Source organism: Phacochoerus africanus, chromosome 9 (assembly GCF_016906955.1).
Source record: "Phacochoerus africanus isolate WHEZ1 chromosome 9, ROS_Pafr_v1, whole genome shotgun sequence".
Classification (NCBI taxonomy): domain Eukaryota; kingdom Metazoa; phylum Chordata; class Mammalia; order Artiodactyla; family Suidae; genus Phacochoerus; species Phacochoerus africanus.
Window position 1 is genome coordinate 118981881 of NC_062552.1, and position 22645 is coordinate 119004525.

At 44.5% G+C, this 22645-nt stretch overlaps 1 protein-coding gene across 16 annotated transcripts in view; it reads right to left on the reverse strand.

Moving 5' to 3' along the window:
- The window catches only part of DICER1 (dicer 1, ribonuclease III), a 70996-nt gene that overhangs the window by 15438 nt on the left and 32913 nt on the right, over window positions 1-22645 (reverse strand). For 9 of the 16 annotated variants that reach the window (XM_047797215.1, XM_047797210.1, XM_047797216.1 and 6 more), the window contains 14 exons: window positions 22119-22591; window positions 14882-15014; window positions 13345-13587; window positions 12594-12748; window positions 10077-10209; window positions 9328-9403; window positions 8271-8410; window positions 6042-6221; window positions 5609-5822; window positions 5251-5404; window positions 3310-3492; window positions 2929-3034; window positions 2324-2499; window positions 345-1116 (listed from right to left, as the gene is read on the reverse strand). In XM_047797215.1, the coding sequence (XP_047653171.1) occupies window positions 345-1116; window positions 2324-2499; window positions 2929-3034; window positions 3310-3492; window positions 5251-5404; window positions 5609-5822; window positions 6042-6221; window positions 8271-8410; window positions 9328-9403; window positions 10077-10209; window positions 12594-12748; window positions 13345-13587; window positions 14882-15014; window positions 22119-22591 (3138 nt within the window). Of the gene's footprint in view, window positions 1-344; window positions 1117-2323; window positions 2500-2928; window positions 3035-3309; window positions 3493-5250; window positions 5405-5608; window positions 5823-6041; window positions 6222-8270; window positions 8411-9327; window positions 9404-10076; window positions 10210-11457; window positions 12033-12593; window positions 12749-13344; window positions 13588-14881; window positions 15015-22114; window positions 22592-22645 lie in introns of those variants that run through there. The other 7 variants (XM_047797219.1, XM_047797218.1, XM_047797220.1 and 4 more) reach the window with 7 other exon arrangements.

Here is a 22645-nt window from a genome sequence, read left to right on the forward strand (position 1 = left end):
CAAGCTGCTGCAACCACCACGTGGCCCATGTCTTTATGCTCCCTCAGGATCCGGCAGGCACACCCTCTCACAAGCAGTTATTAGAGCCGACGAGGGTCTATCACCGAATGAGGCCCGCAGAGCAGCGAGCCTCCCACACCCAAGGGCTCCATCAGAAGGCACAGACCCGAGTCCCTCCCTTGCAGGTGCACCTGAAGCTTCAGCTACCATGTCCGCCGCCCTGCCAGGCGTGGCAATCCCTGCCGGCAACTCTCCTCACCCTGGGAAGTCATCCAACCCCTGGAAGCTCTTAGGCACACTGCCTAATTCCTCTAAGCACTGGAAAGAAAAGGACGGTCGCTCACCTTTTTGCTTCTCATATACGAAAGGCGGCCCTCGTGAGCATCAGGGTAAGTGCAAAAGAGATACGTGGTGATGGCGTGCTTTAAGAAGGAGTCGCCGAGCATTTCGAGCCGCTCCAGGTTAAATCCGTCACTAGCGTTTGAAAGGGTCAGAGCCTGAAGGATGAGTCCAGGGTTTGGGCCAAGAGTCCTCGGGGAGTAGCCCGGAGCAGGGCTCTGCTCAGAAGCCATCCTTTCCGAAAGCGCCTTACCAGCCTCTGTAGTACCAGGCATCGTGGGACGTCCATCTGAGGTAGATTTGTTAGCATTTCCATCAAGGTATTTATTACTCAGTAGAGTACATTCATCGCTGGGCTGGGGCTGGTTCTCATAACTGTATAAATTCTGAATGGGATATGAGGTAGTTGGTTGTACAGGTATTTCCTGCTTGTAGTAACTCAGATGATTTCCTTGGCAAAAGTCTCTGTTAGCTAAGTCGCAACTGCCATTGGCAAGATTTTTATTGTACGAAAGACCGTTCACTGCTGTCAGATCTGTTGCAACGTCGATCGGGAGCTTAGCAGGTGACTCGCTGAGGAGCGCTCGGCAGTTCACAGACGTGTGGTCGTGATTTTCGAGAGCGGAGGGTCGGTTAGCACCTCGATGTGCAGCATGTTCAGGGACGAGGGGGCTGTGCTTACAGTAGTTCTCGTTTTCAGCTGAAGAGGAGTTAGCAACTGAGATGAAAGATTTGCTGTCGATGGATTTTTTCCACCCGAAGTCTAAGTTGGGGTATCTGCAAAGACAGTTTTACGATTTTTCATCAGATCCTTCAAAAGGGCTCGGCTGAGAGCAAGAGCAATTTAAATAAACAGCAGATAAACAAAGATCCCAATAAACAATGGTCCTGCTTGAGCAGAGAAGTAAGTTTCACGTGACGGATCCGGTGAGATGTGGCTCACTGCCCCGCTCTACTCCCCACCCCACAGCACGGTGTGCCGCGTAGATCATGAAGCCTGCGGCGGCCTGTGGCACCTGGAGCCACAGACTGCGTGAGCTGGCACCCCAGGCCAGCCTGTTAACTATCTGGGTAACTTCAGGCAACTGACTTAACTCCTCTGTGCCTTGGCTTCCACACATGCAGGAGAAACCATCAATTCCTATCCCACGGGGTTGCCCTAATGATTACCTGATCTAACATGAACTAGAGCATTTAAACCATGATGTAACACCATTGTAATTACTCAATAAATAAATGTGGCTGTGACTATTGATATTATAAAGTTCCTCAATTCCTGAACCATCTTGGTCTTGCCAACTGGATGGATAACCAAAATCAATTCCAGTGACTCAGGAGCTTCCGTCGCAGCTGAGTGGTTTTACAAACCCAACTAGTATCCATGAGGTTGCAGGTTCGATCCCTGGCCCTGCTCAGTGCGTTAAGGACCCAGCGTTGCCGTGAATGTGGTGTAGGCCAGAAGCTGCAGCTCCGATTCGACCCCTAGCCTGGGAACTTCATGGGCTGCAGGTGCAGCCCTAAAGAGAAAAAAAAAAAAAAATCGGGGTGATTAAGCCAGTAATTCCCTTCAAGTGCAGAGACTTGACTATGAGAAGGAAATAAGGAAGAGAAAGAACACATTGAGGCAACTGCTCTTTCGTATATATTTGATTTTATAAAAGAGGAAGAGTCTTAAAATGTCAGCACGTAACAGCTGTTTTCATTCTCACTTTAACTGCCATCACTGAAGGAGGAATGATTATTTCTGACCTAAGGCTCACCTCTCCCTCCCTTTCCAAGAACATTAGACCCAATGGCCCAATGTACAGATTTTCACTTAGGAGCCAAATGATGCGTTATTTTCATGTATTAAGCAGACATCCACTTTTTCTTTCTAATCTTTCCAAAATCATTTTACATAAAATTAAAATGTGGCCTTAATTTAGTTCTCCTGCAAACAGGATTTCACAAGCTGTGTTCTTTCTGGCCCATAGCACAGGCATACCTAAAATCCACGGGAAGTGATCTGACTCCCACACCAGCATCGCTGGCCGTCTGGGCTCTTAGCTCCTCCGCGGTCAAAAGGCAGTGAAGGCGATAAAGGATGCTGGGGAGACAGACTGCTTTTCTCCACAGTGATGCTGGAATTGGATGGATAGCACAGAGTTCTGGAACCAGGATCTTTGAGCAAAGCAAAAATGTGGATAAACACAAATTGTGGACATATAAATATAAAGCAGATGCACGAGGAATAAAAAATAAAACGTAAGACTAATAAATAAGTCAAAAAGCACACACTAGCAAATCTTATTTTTAAAAGTATTTTTAAAAATCACCTTTTAAAGAAAATGAGATTCATCCTAGGATTTTATAAGGATGATTTCATGATACAATTGCCGTCAGTGGACCAAGTACAGAAGCCAAACCTCTCATACTTACCACATGGACCTTCAAATCCAAGTCAATACGGCACATTAATCAAAACAAAACAAAGTCTAAGGGTTGGGCAATTTCCGAAATACTCAGAAGGCACTCGATTCGCTTGATTATATCAAATTCAAACTTATCTTTCAAAACATTAAGTTATGCTGCTGCTAATTAACTCACTACCTGTTTGTTCTGCAGACTCTCCCATTTGGCTTTCCTCTTTTCAGCGCTGCTCAGAGGAAGAGCTTTCCCCTTCTGATTCAAATGGCGAGGTGTCAAAAGATTAAGTCTATAAAAATTTCAAAATAATTGTATCAAACAGACAAAAAAACAAGTACCCCCTCACAGTGGTCCCATAACTTCAGTGTGCCCACATGTCACCTGCGGAGCTCCTTTAAACAGGAGACTCCGGGGCCACGCTCTGGGCAATTTTGTGGACCAGTGACCTCCCGAGTTCAGGGTCTACAAGTGGGCAGCGGGGACCAGGAACCTCCACATCTGCCTACTGACCGCTGGACACAGTGCCGCACATAAAATCAAAACGTCACTGCTAAAGCTCCCTACCTTGAAGATGTGTGGTCCACATCCAGCAGCGGCTGGTTGAGATTGGTCAGGTCAAGGTTATACTTCGTTTTATAATATTCTGCAAAAGTTTCATACTCAGGGGAAGGAAATTTACTCAGTGGGGTAAGATCAGTGTACACATCAGCTACATAAAATCGATGAGGCTGATCAAAATTGCGATACCTAAAAAAAGAAAAAGTACCAGTGACTTTCCGGTTTAAATCATCCTTTCTCAAAACACAACTGTTTTTAATATGGAAATGCAAATTATGACTTTAAAGTAAGAGTTCAAAATAAATAACATTAACGAAACTGCAATTCTAAATAATATAGTTCAAGCGGATTTAAGACTAAAACTATACATCAAGTAAACACCGACTTTCCACGCTCTCTACTTGACACTACGGTCTATGCTCTGATAACACATGAAAGCGAAAATGGCATTTTTAAATATCTCTTAATTTCATCAAATAAACACTACAGAAAACTTTCAATACCCAAACAACCGAGTAAATACTTCTCACATTACTAATGCTACACATGAAAGACACTTGCCACATAAACTGTCTTTACTCCACATTTATGATATTGACCAGCTGTGCTGGCTAACACTTAAAATACAGCTTTAAGGGAGTTCCCATCGTGGCGCAGTGGTTAACGAATCCGACTAGGAACCATGAGGTTGCGGGTTCGATCCCTGCCCTTGCTCAGTGGGTTAACGATCCGGCGTTGCCGGGAGCTGTGGTGTAGGTTGCAGATGCGGCTCGGATCCTGTGTTGCTGTGGCTATGGTGTAGGCCAGCAGCGACAGCTCCGATTCGACCCCTAGCCTGGGAACCTCCATATGTCACGGGAGCGGCCCAAGAAATAGCAAAAAAAGACAAAAAAAAAATACAGCTTTAAGGTACAAACAGAAAAAAGAAAAACAAATGAGAACCAAAGACTGGATACTCTAATTCTTTAATCAGTATCCAGTAACAATTATTATTTCAGTACTCTAATTCTCTGAAAAGTACTTTGTTTAATTTTATTGCTCCAAAACTCCATCCCCTAAATGTTTTACAAAGAAACAAAGCATTATAATTTACTGTTTTCATTGCACTTAATAATATCATTCTTCGTAACAATTTTAATAAACTATTATTTACAACCAAACTCTGTAAGACTCTGGGGATTAAAAGGATGGAGGCTTTAAGAAGAGAGCCTTTCAACATTATTTAGATGACCTGACCTTCACAAAGCAAAATCCCTTCACCAACAGTGTTTGAGGTTTCATTGATTTATTTATTTTTGGCTCTTTAGGGCCGCACCCATGGCATATGGAGATTCCCAGGTGAGGGGTCTAATCGAGCCACAGCTGCTGGCCTACGCCACAGCCACAGCAGCGCCAGATCCATAACCCACTGAGCGGGGCCAGGCATCGAACCCGCAACCTCACGATTCCTGGTCGGATTGTTTCCGCTGTGCCATGATGGGAATGCCTGAGGTTTTATTTTTTTATTTTTATTTTATTTTTTGTCTTTTTGTTGTTGTTGTTGTTGTTGTTGCTATTTCTTGGGCCGCTCCCGCGGCATATGGAGGTTCCCAGGCTAGGGGTCCAATCGGAGCTGTAGCCCCCGGCCTACGCCAGAGCCACAACAACGTGGGATCCGAGCTGCGTCTGCAACCTACACCACAGCTCGTTAACCCACTGAGCAAGGGCAGGGACCGAACCCGCAACCTCATGGTTCCTAGTCGGATTCGTTAACCACTGCGCCACGATGGGAACTCCCTGAGGTTTTATTTTTAAAGTAAAGAAACAGACCTACCATGAAGAGATAGCTAAATTTTCTATTAGTAACGTCAATGCCGGAGCCACAGTCCACTTCCATTCTCTACTTAAATAAGTGAATCTTCTGAAACAAAGTCCCACTGCCACCTTGCTTCCCACTTAAAAACCTACCTTGGAATGATAACTGCATCTTGGTAATCTTCTAATTTAAAAACAAAAGGTGTTTCTTTTGAATACTTTGTACTGGGAATGCCTATGCGAGCTTCTGATTTCTCGATGTCTTCCATGAATTTAAAGTCAATGTCCAAAGTGCTGGAGTCATTAACTTCGGGAAGAAGAAGACCCTTTAGCTTCGGTTAAAACACAGTAATTCAGGTACAATCCTTACTCCGTCTATACATTCACTGCAGGTTATCTACCTCAGAGTTACCAGAGATTTCTGTAGTACACACACTAAGCTTACTGTTAAGCAAAACGTTCACTATTTAGCTAGTATACGGAAACACCGCAGGGGCTGGGCCCGTCTTACCGACATTAAGAGGTAGAACACAGTATGCTGAGTCAGCGTCGGTGGGTTTAAACTCTAGTGCAGGTTTCTCAAGCCGAAGAATATGTGAAAATATATACTGGTGAAGTCTTGTAATCAGCTCAAGCATTTGCAGAGATAGCGTGAAACCAGACTTCTTCAACTCAATGGAAATGGTAACCTCTCCAGAGCGTGTGTACACAGGAAAGTGAGGAATCTTAGCAAAAAGAAAAGAAAGCACCCCTGCGGTTACAGATATTTCAGTCCAGTGTATACATTTAAGTTCAGAAGAGGAATGATGCTTTCCGTTAGGAAAACGGAAGAGATGTGTCAACTTTTTAAGTACTGGACATTCTGGGGTAACAAAAGACAGCTACTTTGAAGTAGCTTTTCTTTTTTAAAAAAGCGAGCTCTTTCAACACAACCAGCTGTCTACCTGAGGTATGGGTTTGGCTGTCAGTATTCCGAAGCATCTTGTGGTGTCCTCGGGGGGATAGAGCTTCCGCCTTCTAAAGTTGAGTTCATCGGGGAGAGGTGTTGTCAGAACCATTCCTATCACATACAGGTAACAGGGCTGATCGGGCTTGGGGTAGCTGTCCCGCAAACATTCTGGAATCTGGGATGAGAAAGAAACATTAAGCATCAAGCTCAAGTGCATTAACCTCTTTTCCAGATGTTGGCAAGGAAATAAACCTGTTCCTGACTTTGGTAAAAGCTGATGACAACAATGGGAGGAAAAAGTATGTATACATGTATGTGTAACCTGGTCCCCATGCTGTACGGCCGGGGGGCGGCTGGGGGGATGATGAGAAAAAAACTAAGAAAATACCCAAGTCAGGAGACCTCCTAATCACTTCACCCCACTGGAGCCGGCACGGCTCAGCTCTTGGCAGCGGATTTACATAAAACAATCAAATGCTACAGGGTCTTTTTAAAAAAAATACTATTCTTTGGATCTATTTCTTTTGACTAGAGCACAAACTCTTCTTCCTTGCGTTTCCTAGTCTTTATTCACTGTAGAATCTCAGAAAATAAAGGTGGCCACATTTTTAAAAATCCCATGTGATCCTGAAACTCAAAGGCAACCTGTATTGACGCTGTGATACACTCCCTCATCCCCCAAGCCTCTTCTGGAATAAACGCATACATCCCAGAATAAATCTATATAAACATGTACACATACATATTTTTCATTACAAACAGAATCACAAAACAAAAATTGTCATAACCTTCTCTTTATCTCCAGGTACTACAGTGAGAACAGCTTTCAGCGACAATACAAATCAGTAGCATTTTCGATGGCTATTAAGGGAGTAAACCATAACTTAATTAACCTAAAATTGTTCCTAAACTTTCTATACTCATACAACCCCACCCAACAGTCTTGCAGCTTCTGAGGCTCAATAACATATCTATAGTTAAAAGGTAAAAAAAATGCTGGCCAAGAGATAGTTACAGTTAATGGAATATTAGGTAACACTCAATGCACCTACTAATTAAACAGGATACAAGACAGTACTTTGCTTCTCAAAACACTTACTGATAAAATTTATCATAGGCAACGAGTCCAGTAATCTCTGGGGTAAATGTTATAGCAGGAAAATTGGACACGAAGGAAATACGCATTTCAGAAAATTGGATAGCTTAATTCACGACTTTTGAAAAACTGACATGATTTCAAATCTCGAAAATGCTTAGCTGGGTGCAAACTTTTTAAAAGTGAGAACGATAAAATCACAAAAATAAAACAAGAGAATCAGGAGCTCCCATCCTGGCTCAGCAGTAACAAACCTGACTAGCATCCATGAGGATGCAGGTTCGATCCCTGGCCTTGCACAGTGGGTCAAGGATCTGACTTTGCTGTGAGCTGTGCTATAGGTAGCAGATGTGGCTTGAATCCTGAGTTGCTGTTGCTGTGGCCGGCAGGGTAGCTCCAATCTGACCCCTAGCCTGGAAACCTCCATAGGCCTCAGGTGTGGCCCTAAGAAGACCGGAAAAAAAAAAAAATCACACACTTAAGCTAAGATGAAAGCACAGAGCAGATTTTTCGCTTTTGTTTGGGGTTTTTATAAGGTGAAAATATTAACAACTATGTGTTAAATAAGTAACTTCAACCCAGTATGGCTACAGCTGGAAGTCAGACTCAGAGATGCGCTCAATGCGTGAATCCCGTCAGGATGCCGCAGATCCAGCTACACCCGATACCCTGAAAACACCAGTTCTGACTGCAGTCAGGCCGCGTCCTAACTCCTGACAGGTATGTGTACCCCTCATCGTGGATGGGCACTCGCCTTTTCTATCATACAAACCTTCTTTGGTCTTAGCACCAAACAAAAGGTGAAGCAAGAATCTTACCACTAAAGTGAAAGAAAAAAAAGAACGTCTCTTTAAATGAAATTAACTCATTCTGGAGAGAATCTGATAGATGCGTCCAAGAATGCTTTTGAGAAGAGAAACAAGTGAGACAGACCACAGGGCCCGTGTGAGAGCGACGGGGCTGATCCGAGAGAAGCGGGGACCAGGCAGGACGGGACCGAGCTGAGATCAAGAGTGGGCTGAGCTCTAAGGGCTTAACTCTGAGGGTCTGGGAAAGGAATCTGGCCTTAGAGCAGGAAATAACAAGTCAGAAAGGCTGGAGTTTCAACCGGTTCCAACCAGTACTAACCGCTTTTGGGTAGCACTGTCTTCGTTTTGTGGAGCCGGGTCTTCCTGGAACACTGGTCTCCTCCTCATCATGTAAATCAAGCTCCTCTTCGTACTTAACCGTCTCTTTCCCAACCGGCATCAAATGGTCATCCAGTTCACCTACGAAAGTGAACGAGAACATGACCCTGACTTCGCCTAGTTAACCAGTGAGTGATCCAAAACAGCACTATGCCAAGAAGCAGCTGGGAAAGGAATGAAAACTGCAGCACCTGCGCCTGTAATAACAGAAAGGTAACCAGATGTGACACTTAAGGTAAAGTCTGTTTTGGCACTCATACATTTAATATGATCGGGACTGCAAATTATATTCTGAGGTGCAAAAATAAAACACCTAGGGAGTTCCCGTTGTGGCGCAGTGGAAACAACTAGTATCCACGAGGATGTGGGTTCGATCCCTGGCCTCGCCCAGTGTGTTGAGGATCCAGCACTGCCATGAGCTGTGGTGTAGGTCGCAGACGTGGTTCAGATCCCGTGTTGCTGTGGCTGTGGTGTAGGCCAGCAGCTGCAGCTCCAATTCAACACCTAGCCTAGGAACTTCCATGTACCTCGAGTGCGGCCCTGAAGAAAGAAAAAAAAAAAACGCAAAAAAGAACCCATCTAAACAGGAAAACAGCACGTATTATCACCTGACAGATGCCATTGGAAAATGAGCCTTCCCATTAAAAACAAGTTTTAATTTGTACACGAATACAGACTAATCTGAGAGACTGATACATGAAAACACAAAACAAAAATGCTGACGAGTCAACACTTCCTAGGAGACCTCTGTGTATTTACGTATTTACGAGGGGCCAGGAAATGGGAGCAAATAAAGTACAGCTGTTAAGCATGGAAACCACAGCACCTCCCTCTCACGGCACCGTCTCCTCACACGCTCCCGTGTGTCCTCACCAGAGCACACCAAGACCAGAGCCCACGAGACCCTCCGAGGCCGACCCGGGAGCCCTGGACACGCTGTTGTTTCACACTGTTTCTCCCTTTATCTTTACTTGCATGTGTTCTTCAAACATTCTTACCAATTTTGTGCAGTTTTTCACAGCAAATGAGAGCTACGACTCTTTCAGCCAATCGTATACAGCTCATTGGGGGGCCCTGAAAGTAACGAAAAACACGCCCACTGTTACCTGCTTGGAGCTCTCTTATTAGCACATAAAACACAGGCAGAACCTCCCCCCTCATAACTTTAATGCTGAAATTTACCAAGATAGACGTCTTCATTTTGAAAACTGTCAAGAAGTTTTTGAAAAAATCCTAATCTCCGTATCGGAATAGTCATCTAAGTAAAACCTAAATAAGTCATAACTGAGTTTACAATCTTGAGGAATCTAAATTTCAGTACGAATTGTAAAAGGAATTCAGGATTCCCTTAAAATTTAAAATAGGATTTTAAAAGGGTTTCAAGTCAACCACAAAATAACTAGAGCAGTCCAACTGCTCTAGAGAATTCTATGTCCCTCTAAGGGACATAGAGAATTCTATGTCCCTCTAAGTATCTCAGCCACAGCTGAGTGACTCTTCAGAAATGTCCATAAGCTCTTAGGGGAAGCTTCAGAGGTCACCTAGTCAAACTCTGAGAGTCTATAAATTACGAAGTCTCCTGAAGATCTGATTATGTGGTTGACCACAAAAGAGATTAATACATTTACTTTTTAAAGTAGATTTGAAGCCAATTTACCTATAGCGTGTACAGTCTTAGAGAAACTGAAAACAAATCCGTTAATGACACACTTTAAAAAGGGACAATCATTTCTTTTTCTAAACTTACAACAATGGAGGCTCGAAGAGGTGAATTAATTGGCAGATAAAGAGTTGAATAAAATGTACCATCAGGCAACTCTCGGGTTCTACACTTAGGAGCCAGATGAGTAAACGGGTCACTGGGTAATCTAGCACAGTATCTGTGAAGAAAAAGAAACTGATGCTGAGTCTACCACTGAGAAACAGAAGAAAAAACGTGTAGTGACGCTCGCATTCTGAAGTTTTTGTGTTTTACGTCCCGCTTTCCCTCTACTGGATCCGCGTTTTTATGTGGAGTTGGAGCTTCACGGCTTCAAACTAAGACGGAACAGTGCGGTCTGAGAGGACCCCCCACGGTGATGCTGTGGAGCCTGCGCTCCCACAGGGCAGCCGCTGGGCAGTGACCTGTGGCAAGGGCAGACAGGGAACAAGCTAATCTTGCATTCGCCAACAACTCGTGGGGCCTGTGCAACGGAGGCACCAGCAGCGGGAGCCCGGCGCTCACACACAGGAGGGCGGCAGAGCACGCAGACCACCCGGCAGCAGCGGCAGGAGTGGCCAGAAGCTGGCCTAGGGGAAGCTGCAGCCCGAGTACGACGGGTGCTGGGGCAGGAAGGCAACCCCGTGGGGGCAGGACACAGGCAGGGAGGGCGGAGGGATGGGCAGCAAGGCTGCAAGTCGGGGCCTGTGCGAGGAGAGCACTGATCACGGGGCAGCCCGGCAGAGCAGCAGCCCGGCAGAGAAGGAGCCTGGCTCCAGGCAGGGAGACGACATCCAGGGGACTACGTGGAGGACAGTGGGAGTCAGAGTTCTCACTATTAAAAAAAGTCAGGAACAAACATGAAAAAGAGGAAAGCTAGGATAAACCCTCTGGTGTCATACTAAAAATAAAGCTACTAACAACAGATGGGTAGTCAGATACAGAAATAAATATGAAGACGTATGTGAATATATAAATGCATTTTCAGCCCATCCACAAGAAGCCCGGTAACAGCTGTGCTGCAGAGCTGACGAACACACTTCGTGCACAGACCTTGGTTCCTAAACGCCACTCACTCTCCACTGAAAGGAATCAGGACCTTCTAGACAAACAGCTAGTATCTAGGCTGGGGCGGGGAAAATATGAATCTAGAAACGTCTGAGTGTGCCATAAAATAAGGACATGTCCAAAGAATAATGGTAACATGTTAAAAAGACACAGAAGCTAGACTGGAGGGGCCCCACCAGTCAGAGTTTAGATAGTTTTAACTGAAAATCAATAATGAACAAGAGGAAGACTACAACCTACTGAATAAAACAAGAGTCCATTCATTCACACTGGATAAAAACATCAAGGAAAAACTGAACAGAGAAAAGCGAAAGCGCTTTCTAATAGGAAAGACGACAACTAACAAATGCAGAAAGAATAATGGAATTGGAAAATTACCATTTTGTAGACATCACAGAAATAATTCAGGTACTTACCCTAATGGGGGAACCGGGAAGAAGAGTAAATTGTATATCATCTCAAAACATCTCCCCGTGAAATACTCAATAATTACAAAGGGGAAAAAGGCAACTCTCCGAAGGAAAGCTGGCAGACCTTAGGTGAGTGATCAAAGCCACCCCCAGAGTAAAAGGACAAACCAGCTCCGAGCCAGCTGATTAGACAGAACAGGAGGAACGCGGCATCACTTCCCTGACGTGCTGGCCCCAAATGCGCAACCTGGCTCTAATCCTGAGAAAATGTCAAATGAACCCAAACTGAGAGACACATTACAAAACGACTGGCCTAGCATCTTCCAAAGTTTAAAAGTCACTAAAGTCAAGGAAAAACTGAAGAATGGTTCCAGGTTGAAGGAGACTAGAGAGACGTGAAAAATGAGCACAACTCATGGTCCTGGACTGGATTCTTTCACTTCCAAGGGAAACTCGAATGGGTCGCTTTCAAGGGTCGAGGGAGTCCTTCACTGTCTTGTTGCAATGTTTTAAAGTTCAAAAAAAGCTGTTTCAAAATAAAAAGTTAAAAAGAAAATTTTGTTTGCTGCTCCTTTATTTTACCTCTGCATGAAATTCATCCTGGTATATAATCTAACTACATATCTGCTTTTCTTCGTTCTTTGAAATGTTGTCACCAACTCAGGACAAGGTAAAACAGAGCATTTTTTTTTTAAAGTTTATTTATCATAATCTCCCATCACTGCTAATGGAAAATTCAACATTCATGGCCCAAAACAATTTCAAGATTTAGAAAGAAAACAGTGAGCACTGCAAAATCACTTTCAGTTTAATTAAAATAAGTACATGCCTTCATTATGTCAGCTTTGCCAACGGGAACCAAACATTTACTACTGCACAATACTGTTTCTGCCCTCTGACAAAAAATAATAATAATAATAATAATAACGAATGGAAAAAAGCAGCTTCCTTTCTTTCTCTCCTCCCAATACTACAAGCCACAAATGGAAAGACTGGCGATTGTTTGCAAAAGGTAAACAACCAAACACAGGTTTGATCTAAATCTTGCAGTATCACAGTGCCCCACAGAGACGACCTGAGGCCATACCTGTTGATGTGTCCAATGGCCGTGTTGATGGTGACCCGAGGACCGCCATCGTCGGGCCGCAGCACGTAGGGGGGGAAAATGTCGTCGTCATCCACCACGGGCTCAAGGTCGGTCTCCCCACTCTCAACAGACTTGGAACATTTGTTTCTCAAGATCTGGACATTTTAAAAACAAAGTGTCTGATAAGAACAAATGCTTTTTTTTTTTTTGCCACTAGTTGTCTGGCTCTAGACCTACAGAAAAACCTCTCTTGACATGAAATAGCCCTTTCCCTGAAACACACCAGTACTCCACAGTCACCCGAGGCAGAAAACTTCTCCCAGGGCAGCCTTCCCAGTGGCCATCATGTGCAGACATCCTCCAAACGGCAACGAGGCTTACAAGGCGCTGTACACCCCTGCACCCCCCCACCCGCACCCCCACCCAGTGTGATCACCAGTCTTGCATCAGTACAGGGGCTATGTCGTCACTCTCAAACCACTCCACAACTCACACCATCAACTTGTCACTACACTGTCCACACGAAAGTGCACTTGCCGGGCGTTTCCCCGGTAATCGCTAGGACCATTTTCACTGCTACTTTATTTTAAGATATCGCTGCTCATTGTAATTAATTATTCTCAACTTTCTTGTAAGACACACACTGCATACCCCAGTTGAGACTATTCTCTGTAGAGAGACTGTTTTTGTCTATTTTTACACATATAAAATTACCTGAAGAAACCATACCTGTGAGTTTTTCAGTTCTTACCTTTTCAATAGCTTTGTATGTTTTAAGGTCTTCTTCAAAACTCTTTATTTTGTCCGTATCTGCTAACATGACGTAATTAGAGATTGGCGCCCTTGCTCTTCCCTTAGACTGAACGTAGGATCGATACTCTGTGGGCAGATCGAAACGAACCACCAGGTTGCATTTTGGTATATCAACACCCTCTTCCACAATGCTCGTGGCAATCAGCAGGTTGGTTTCGTGAGCTCGAAATTTCCTAAGTACCTGAAAAAAACCCACCAAGAAAAGCAATCCTAAGGCAATTTCCAAAGAAACGACTGCGGTAAAGTGCGTGCTGACTGTCATTTCTGACAGTGCTCTGAAGGAGCTCGATCTAAGGCCAGGCTGAAGATGACGTCAGCACCACACAAAGCACCCTGGGGACTGAGGGTGACGGTGCCAGACGCAAGACCCATGAACACGTGGGCAAAGAAACTCTGACTCAGTGACCTTCACTTGAATAAAACTGAAAAATCAAAGTGCCTTTATACTTTACAGAGCACCCGAGGACAGATCACGGCCTTCAGGCTGAAGGGGCTGGGTCCTTTAATGACCAACGAAGTGACCAAAGAAACCCACTTCCGGAGTCCTGCTGACACTCCAGCCTCCCGAACGGGATCTTACGTCTGTGCCAGCATCCCTCCAGAGGCGTCAAAACTCTTCCGCTAAAATCCCTAAATCACTTGGAATTAAAAATTACAAGCAAAGCATTACTTATTTTCTGGTACTGTGGGATATTTTCAGTTTAGGGGATCAGAACTGATTAAAAAATAAAGTGATGACTTCTTTCACACCAGATTCACGGGAACTCATTCCCCAGTCCGGGATAAGTTAAATGAGAAAGTAGGTTGGGCTTTGGACAGATCTGTCAGTCTCTGGCTATTGGACTCTGCAAACTTGGAACACCCTCAAAGAACTATCGTGTAGAAAATGACTTCAACATGAATTATTCTGCTTTCTTTTAAGTTAAATTACAAATTCTAAATAAAAAGCTTTATTTGCAAGCCAGAGCACTATATTAAGTTTTACCATTTGTACAACGCTATTTCCTATATCAAAACCTTAAAAAGCATGAAGACATTAAACCCAAATCTTTAAAATACACTGTTATTTTTAAAGTATTTGACCAAGGCAAGGCTTTAAATGGAAGACAAAACAAAGCACTTCCCAGGGAAAAGTTTCAGCTTGTTGCTTCAGAGTCACATGGAGTTATTAGCAGGAGTTACGTTTACACAAGCTCTCTTTTTCTATACAACGTAGCTGTGTGCCATCAGCCCAATAAAAGAAAACAAAACGGCTGTCGGCAATTAAGACGCAAAAGTGATTTACCAGACAGCTATTCTAACCCTGAACCTATGAATTACTGTACAGCCACCTCACAGGAGACGGCGAGACTCCAAATGAACAGGTGCTCTGTATAACAGAAAGCAATGCAGAGGGGCAGTAAGGAAAGGGCGGCCCTACAGGCCGAGAGTGTCTGTGTTCCGAGAGTTGGTACTGTACAATTATTTTAAGTTACCTCTTCCTGTTTTCTGAATTCTGCTTCCATCTGTTTGTTACGAGGCTGATTCTTTCCAATGCCATGTCCAGTTATAAAATTGCTGCTGATGTAAGCCAGCTCTGGATCTTGTTTGCCAGCTTCCTTTATCAATCTAAGAAAATTATATACATTTGGAAGTTAAGCACTGCTGAGGGAAAAAAAAACTTGTTTGTGAAGTCTCTCTTAAGATGGAAATGCATGTATTTTTTGCTAACATACCTAATGAAACAGTCTTGGTGTTTATTCCAACCACCTTAAATAGAATTCACTGCTACTCCTCTCTGCGTAGATCTGAGGACCAAAACTTGTAACACCAAACACAGGGGGGATTTGGAGGGATGAATGAAATGGTCACAGTACCTCCAACGTTTAATGTGGCAATGACGACTCACATAGCAATGTGGCCCAGGAGGGGACAGACCAGGCAGAGAAAAAAACCAGATTCCTCATCTTGACTTCAGGCCCAGACTCACAACAAAAGAGCCACACACACTCCGTACAAAAGCCGGGTGCCCGTCCCGAAGCGCTCGCACCACCTGCAGCAGCAACCGTGCCCTGGCCTCCAAGAACCAAAGGTCCAGACACCAACGGGAGTACCATTAGGGCAGAGGAGACGCGAGTCCCCTCCGCGTGTAGCAAGAGAGCTGCAGGTGATGGGAAAGGAAGCCCATTATTTCTCGCACCGCTGGAAAAAGAGCTCCAGGGAAGGAACCGCCTCCACCCACGGACAGGTGAATCTGGCCCCAACACTTCGTGTCCCCGGGCAGGTGGCTGGCCACAATTCTGCACAAAAGACTGCTGAGGGTGGGCAGTGCCCAGAGGGAGTTCCCATCCCATTCTGTCAGGAAGGAGAACACACTCCTGAGCTCATCCCCCTCTGCACCTGCTCCTCTGGATCAGCCCAGAAGGTGGTCACCGAAAGCAGGCCCTCTAACGAAGAAATGGCAAAGAGCCGCAGGATGGGGTCGCGTTACATGGGTACAGAAGGTACAGGTAGGATGGCCATTACAGCTATTCTGGAAATATCCACATTCAAAAGCTCAGCACACAGGATAAATGGCTCCACACCTGACCTAAGTGATTCCACATGGTTCTTCTGAAGTCACACAGCATACAGTATAAGTTCCTAATAGAAAACTGCATTTTTAAGTCAACCCTTTTTTTTATTATTATTATTTTTTTAAAGTACATGAAGCAGACCTATATCAAAGCCCTGGAAGAAACCTTGAGTGGCCATCTAGAATATCTCCCTGCCTCCAAATCATTAAAACACTTGCCTGTCTAAGTCAGTCTGAAAGTCTGCTCTATAGTTCAAGTACTTAAAATGTTCAGAACCAGAAACTTCTCTAATATGTCCCAAAATTTGTTTATGAAACTTATGATGTCAACATAAAATAATGCAGTGTTATGTGCAAAGAGCATGCCCCAAAATCTAAACCTAAAATTAGTTATCTTAGAAATAATACGTACTTCCAAATTTTAGTTTATGTAAATATGCATCATTGTGAACATAACAAGAAGTTAAAAAATACAGTTCAAGCTACTCTTAACTAGGCCAAGAATGTACTTTCATTTGCCTGAAATGATAAACCTGGCAGATTTCAATCAGCTGAGAAGTGGAAGCGCTAAGAGTAAATGTATTTCTCCTTAACGAAACGCTCACCAATTCAGCAGGGGACAGAAGAGACGCACATTAAAAAATAAAATCTCTTGCAAGCAATAATTAAACTCTACATACCATCCTAGTAACATTTAAACAGAGAAAAATGTCTCTATCAGATAAATTTAAGGAATCCCTATAGACAAGGCTATAGGCTTCCAGAGAAACAAAACAAGGACTACTATTGTCAGGAAACTTGTAACCTGGTAACGCACACTGCCTAGAGATTTCATGGTACCACAGAACTGCTAGGACAAAGTCTTGTTTGTTCTTTTAAATTTTATACTGAGTTTAGTGAGTTGTTCCATAAGCAAACTGTTTGATGCTATTCTCTTGTGCACAGAGCTTCTAAAACAATCTACAGCAAAGAACTGATTTTTCTTCCCAATTTCAAATTCACCAGAAACCACGATTTTTTTAATTCCATAAGAATCAACTACAAAGAAAAGGAAACTAAAAAAAACATTAAAATTCAACTGCCAGTTGTATTATACTCAGCAGACATACTGTTAAAACTAAGAGCTTATGAATACAATTGAATTATATTCAGCAGACATAACTTACTATTAAACTACTAGACGCACTATAAATCAACTATAATAAAAAATTTAAAAAAAAAAAAACTACTAGATGCTTACCCTCATCCTGCTGCTACTGGCAAAGGCGCACAGGCTACACTGTGTGCGTGTGTGTGTGTGTATACACGCATGCATGTGCACACGGCATTCCCACGTGGGCACAAGGGAAACAGCACAGCCTCAAATAGGAAACACCTATGCTAGATTCAGAAAACTAGTAGCTGTACTACTGAAAACTGTGATTTGACTAAACAAGCTAATTTACGCAGACAACCGTAAGGGGAGAAACTCAAAAATACACACGGATCACTTGAAATGGCTGCCAGATACTGAACTGTGTTATTGACAATGCCTGTCGCATGCTGTCTATGTGAGAAAATCAAATGCAGTCCCTCAGTTACAACCCCCCCCCCCCCCGCCCCGTGTGACAGGTACAGTATTCAGACAGTGCATCCCCCAAACACAGCGCACAAGCAGCAGGGGGAACCCGCACCCACGTGAGTCAGGTGTGAGACAGCCACTGCTACACACACTGTCTCTTCTTAACAACCCAGGAGGAAAAGGCGCTATCTATCACTATCCCACAGATGAAGAGGCTGAGGCTTTGGAAAGTTAAATAACTTGCACAAAATACACATCCAAAAAGTGAGTAGACATCAGGAGTTCCCGTCGTGGCACAGTGGTTAACGAATCCAACTAGGAACCATGAGGTTGTAGGTTCGGTCCCTGCCCTTGCTCAGTGGGTTAACGATCCGGCGTTGCCGTGAGCTGTGGTGTAGGTTGCAGACGCGGCTCGGATCCTGCGTTGCTGTGGCTCTGGTGTAGGCCGGTGGCTACAGCTCCCATTCGACCCCTAGCCTGGAAACCTCCATGTGCCGCAGGAGCGGCCCAAGAAATGGCAAAAGGACAAAAAAAAAAAAAAAGTGAGTAGACATCAAAAGAACCAGGGCTCCTTGGAGAAATGGCTGATTCTGTGGCTGGAGTAAGAAAAATTTAAAAAACATAACGTGGTAGCAGAAGTAGAGAAGCGCTCAAAACCCAAAAGCCTGAGGGCATGTCACGGGGGCGGGGTACCTCAAAGAGACCCCAGCGGCCCAAGGTGGAAAAACCTGTACCAAAAAAATGCGTTTAATAAAGAAAGAAAGAAAGAAAGACATACCCTAGCATCAGATGACAACAGAGTATAAAATAAACCAACATGCGTTCACAGCGATTTAACAAACACAGACAAACAGGGTAAAAGAGACACGTTCTCCTCACAGAGGAACCCCGGGAACATCCACAGACAAGCCCTTCTCCAGAAAGGAAGCCGAATCCCTCCCTCCCTCCCCACGAATAGCTGGATTTGGCGACTTGCTTCCAAGGAGTAAAGTAGGAAGAGGCAGAAAGAGTAACGCCACGCGGAGAACTCGGGCGACGCGATTGTGGTCACGTGACAGCGCTCCCATCACAGGGACGCTGGGTGGCGCCACCAGGAAGCCTCCCGAGGCTCAGGGACGAGAGGAGCCCTTCGTTTCTGTGCGCCTCCAAATCCTCGAACCCAGCCGAGCCCTGAGAAGACGGCGGTCTACAAAGCACCCCAGCCGCGCGCCCCACGGCGGGCACGGTCATCGAAACAGAGACCAAGGCTAAGCTCTGAGGGCACAGCAGACAGGGAGACCTAACAGCTGAAGAACCCCGGCACACCGCGCATCAAAGGAGGGCCGAGACGGAAAACCGGGGCCGGGCACACAGAGTCGGGCGTTTAGCTGACAGGGATACCCCAGGGATAGGTCCTCGGTTGCAACCAATGGACCTCACAAGGCAAGATGCTGCCCACACAAGAGACGGCAGAAACCGGGGGGATACAGGAAACGCGGAGCCATCTCGGCAACTGTAAACAAAAGGTGCTGGGGCGATGGAGGGTGCAGGGTACAGAGAGGAGGGGAACCCCATCTGTCCAGTGCTAAAGTCACACAAGACCAGGAGTTGACACAGTGAAGAGCTCCAGACTTGGAGTGTATTAGCCACTTTCTGCCACTCACTATCTGTGTTATTTGGAGGTCACGAGCCGAGTGTTGGAGTTCCCATCGTGGTGCAGTGGAAACGAATCTGTCCAGTGTTCATGAGGACGCAGGTTCCATCCCTGGCCTCGCTCAGTGGGCAAGGATCTGGCTTTGCCGTGAGCTGTGGTGTAGGTCGCAGACGCGGCTCGGATCCCGCGTTGCTGTGGCTCTGGCGTAGGCCAGTGGCTACAGCTCCGACTGGACCCCTAGCCTGGGAACCTCCATATGCCACGGGTGTGGCCCTAAAAAGACAAAAAAAAAAAAAGAGTGTTATTTTCCTCTCCTATGATACAGTAAAAACATCTACCTCGATCTCTCAAGAAGTGTTGTGAGGTTTTAAAAAATATGTAAAGGTGCATTATAAGCAATAATACCCTATATACCTAAGACAAAAGGAAACCTACAAACATAAGACTGAACATGCACTAAAATCCATGTAGAAGTAGCTGCGACTTTTTTAAATCAGAGGAGAAAAGTGCCTGTGTAGTACAATAGCTTATACTGCCCAGTGAAGAAGGGTTTTTCCTCCCATTAAATTGATGGAAGGAAAGAATCTGGATTTCAGGAAGTTTTTCTAAGCTTATTAAAAAGCTTACTGGAACAAGACCTCTATTGTATATTTAATTAGCTGCCCATAAAGTCAACCCTCAATCCGCTCTTGATTCATCACTAAATTCCAGCCACATTTTATGGAAGTTGATCACAATTAATCTGATCCTCAAAGTCAACAGGAAGTAGCACTGAATTCTCATACTTTTAGGCGCGTACTCCTGCAGTGAAAACTGGCCTATCGCTATGTTTAAAAACACACGTGGAGAAGAGGGGAAAGGAAGACACGAAGCCCCCACTTCTTCTCTCCAAGCCCCAGAAAGTTATTTATTTAATTCTTAAACCAGCCTGGAGGAGGGCAGGGCGTGTGTGTACAACTCGGCTTAGAACCGTGCCAATATGAAACTTTTTTGACCTCTGCAATGCCTCTCCCCCATTCTAAGAAATAACCCAAACAGTCACGCCCTCCCTGCACCGTCTCCTGGCAGCCTTCCCACTGTAAAGCACTGGTTTTCGGTGTTCTGCGATACCCAAGGGCACTGTGATTATACAAAGAACTGGAAACTTAAGAGCTAGAATATCAGGATTCTAGAATTATCTCTGCCACTGACTTGCAGTTTAACTCAGAGCAAATCACTTTTCCTCCCGAGGCCTCTTTTCGTTTTTAATAAAAGTAAGTGGGCTGGATTAGATAGTCAGGGAAGTCCCCCTCCAACTTTAAACTTCGGATTCCAATGTAATTCACTCCCTAAAGTTATTTTGTTTGTATTCATCATAAGGATCAGGCCCAATGACTATGAAAATTACCAGACTGAGAACCACCAGATCACTACCCGAGAGTCCAATTTCTCGTTACTCAAGTAAGTTCTCAAAGCCCCAAAACAGTCAGAAGCAGTTTAAAAAAAAAAAAAACAAAATTACCTCAGGAAACAAAGCTTAATTTCTCCTCAGAGATCAGTACCTGCAGAAAAGGCTCTTAGGGATCAGCTCTGGCCAGTTACCGGAGCTCACAGGAAAGGGGACCCAAGTACACGGTCGGGACGCTCTTTGGCCTTTGTAAATACAACGAGCATCCATCCGCAAATCCAAAGAACCTACACTAACAGACCGTTTGACACAAACGTGAAGGGTAGCTCCCTGGCTGGGTCCTTGTTTGGGAAAAACACACTTTTTTTTTCTTTTTAATCTTTTTAGGGCCGCACCCCTCAGCACATGGAAGTTCCCAGGCTAGGGGTCAAACGGGAGCTGCAGCTGCCAGCCTAAGCCAGAGCCACAGCAATGCCGGGTCCAAGCTGCGTCTGCGACCTACACCACAGCTCAGAGCAACGCCATCCTCAACCCACCAAGCGAGGCCAGGGGTCGAACCCGCATCCTCATGGATACTAGTCAGGTTCACTACCACTGAGCCACGGTGGGGACTCCCGAAAAACACACTTCTATTATTGAAGGAGGCAGGGTAGGAACCTACACCCTAATCAGCGATCACTGTCAATATCATTCCGATATTCTCTGAATTCCCTCCTAACATTTTTACTCTCTCCTGGTTCCGAAAACTTTAATATGTATTCTACGAACCAATCCAAATTTCAAGTTCAGTTGTTATACACATTTTCACCACAAACTTGCAGGCCTGAATCAACATCTGTTAAGGTAAAAAAGCTCACAGAGAAAAATTAGCCACGGGAATACATAAATAAGAAAGCTTGGTGTGAGGAGTTCCCGTCGTGGCACAGCGGAAACGAATCCGACTAGGAACCGTGAGGTTGCAGGCTCGATTCCTGGCCTCGCTCAGTGGGTTAAGGATCTGGCGTTGCCATGAGCTGTGGTGTAGATAGCAGATTCAGCTTGGATCTGGTGTGGCTGTGGTGTAGGCTGGCAGCTGTAGCTCAGATTAGACGCCTAGCCTGGGAACCTCCATATGCCGCAGGTGCAGCCCTCAAAAAAAAAAAAAAAAAAAGCTTGATGTGAAATGCTTACTAACACAGTGCCTAACATATCACAGTCAGAGATGAACAAACATCTGAACTAAATCTAACAACTGCACACAAAACAAGGAACACTGTATTTTAACGTAACTATATTTGTAAGCTCCCTATACCTGCACTCTATTTTAGATGGATTAGAATAGATTAGCATCCTTTAGGGAAAAAACCCTCAGTGATACCAAATCTAGCCTCTGGGGAAAGCTACTGTATATATAAATATAAACATCCTCTCTGCCAATCCCCGTAGCGAGAACATTACCCGTGCGTCTTGATGGAGCCAAGCAAAGCCACTTACAGAAGCCTCCTGCTAGCTCTTAACGCTATTGCAACATATCACTTCACAAAACAAAAAGCTGCCTGTTCTACTAAGGAAAAAAATGTTAAATCTTAGAGATTTACCTGTTTAAGACAACTGCCGTGTATCTTCTTTCCACAAAAATAATTCCACATAAAATGTTGGTAAATGGAGAAGGAAAATTCGTCTCCGGCTTTTCTTTTTCTTCAATTTCTTCGTCCTCCTCATCATCCTCAGAATCACTCCAAGACACGTAATTATCCTGATTCCTATTATTATACCACTCAACGCTTTCAAACTGCTGTCGCTCGTAGGGTTTGTATTTGCGTAAGATTTCGAGCAGTTTTATGACTTTAGGAGTTACAAATCTCAGGTCAAGCGCGGCAGGGGAGAAGTGCCCTTCACACAGCGCGTGTACTTTCCTCAGGAAAGTGTCTGTAAACAATAGAAATTTCCTGTGCAGCTCCTCTTGTTCATGTTTGATATATTTCTGTAGTTCTCTTACCATCATTCCAGCTACTTTATCTGCACACCAAGGTCCCAGAACTACCAATACTGCACGACAGTCTGATAGTATCTACAAAAAAATGTAAAGACCCAAATGCTAAACAACAATCACTTAGCATTTTCA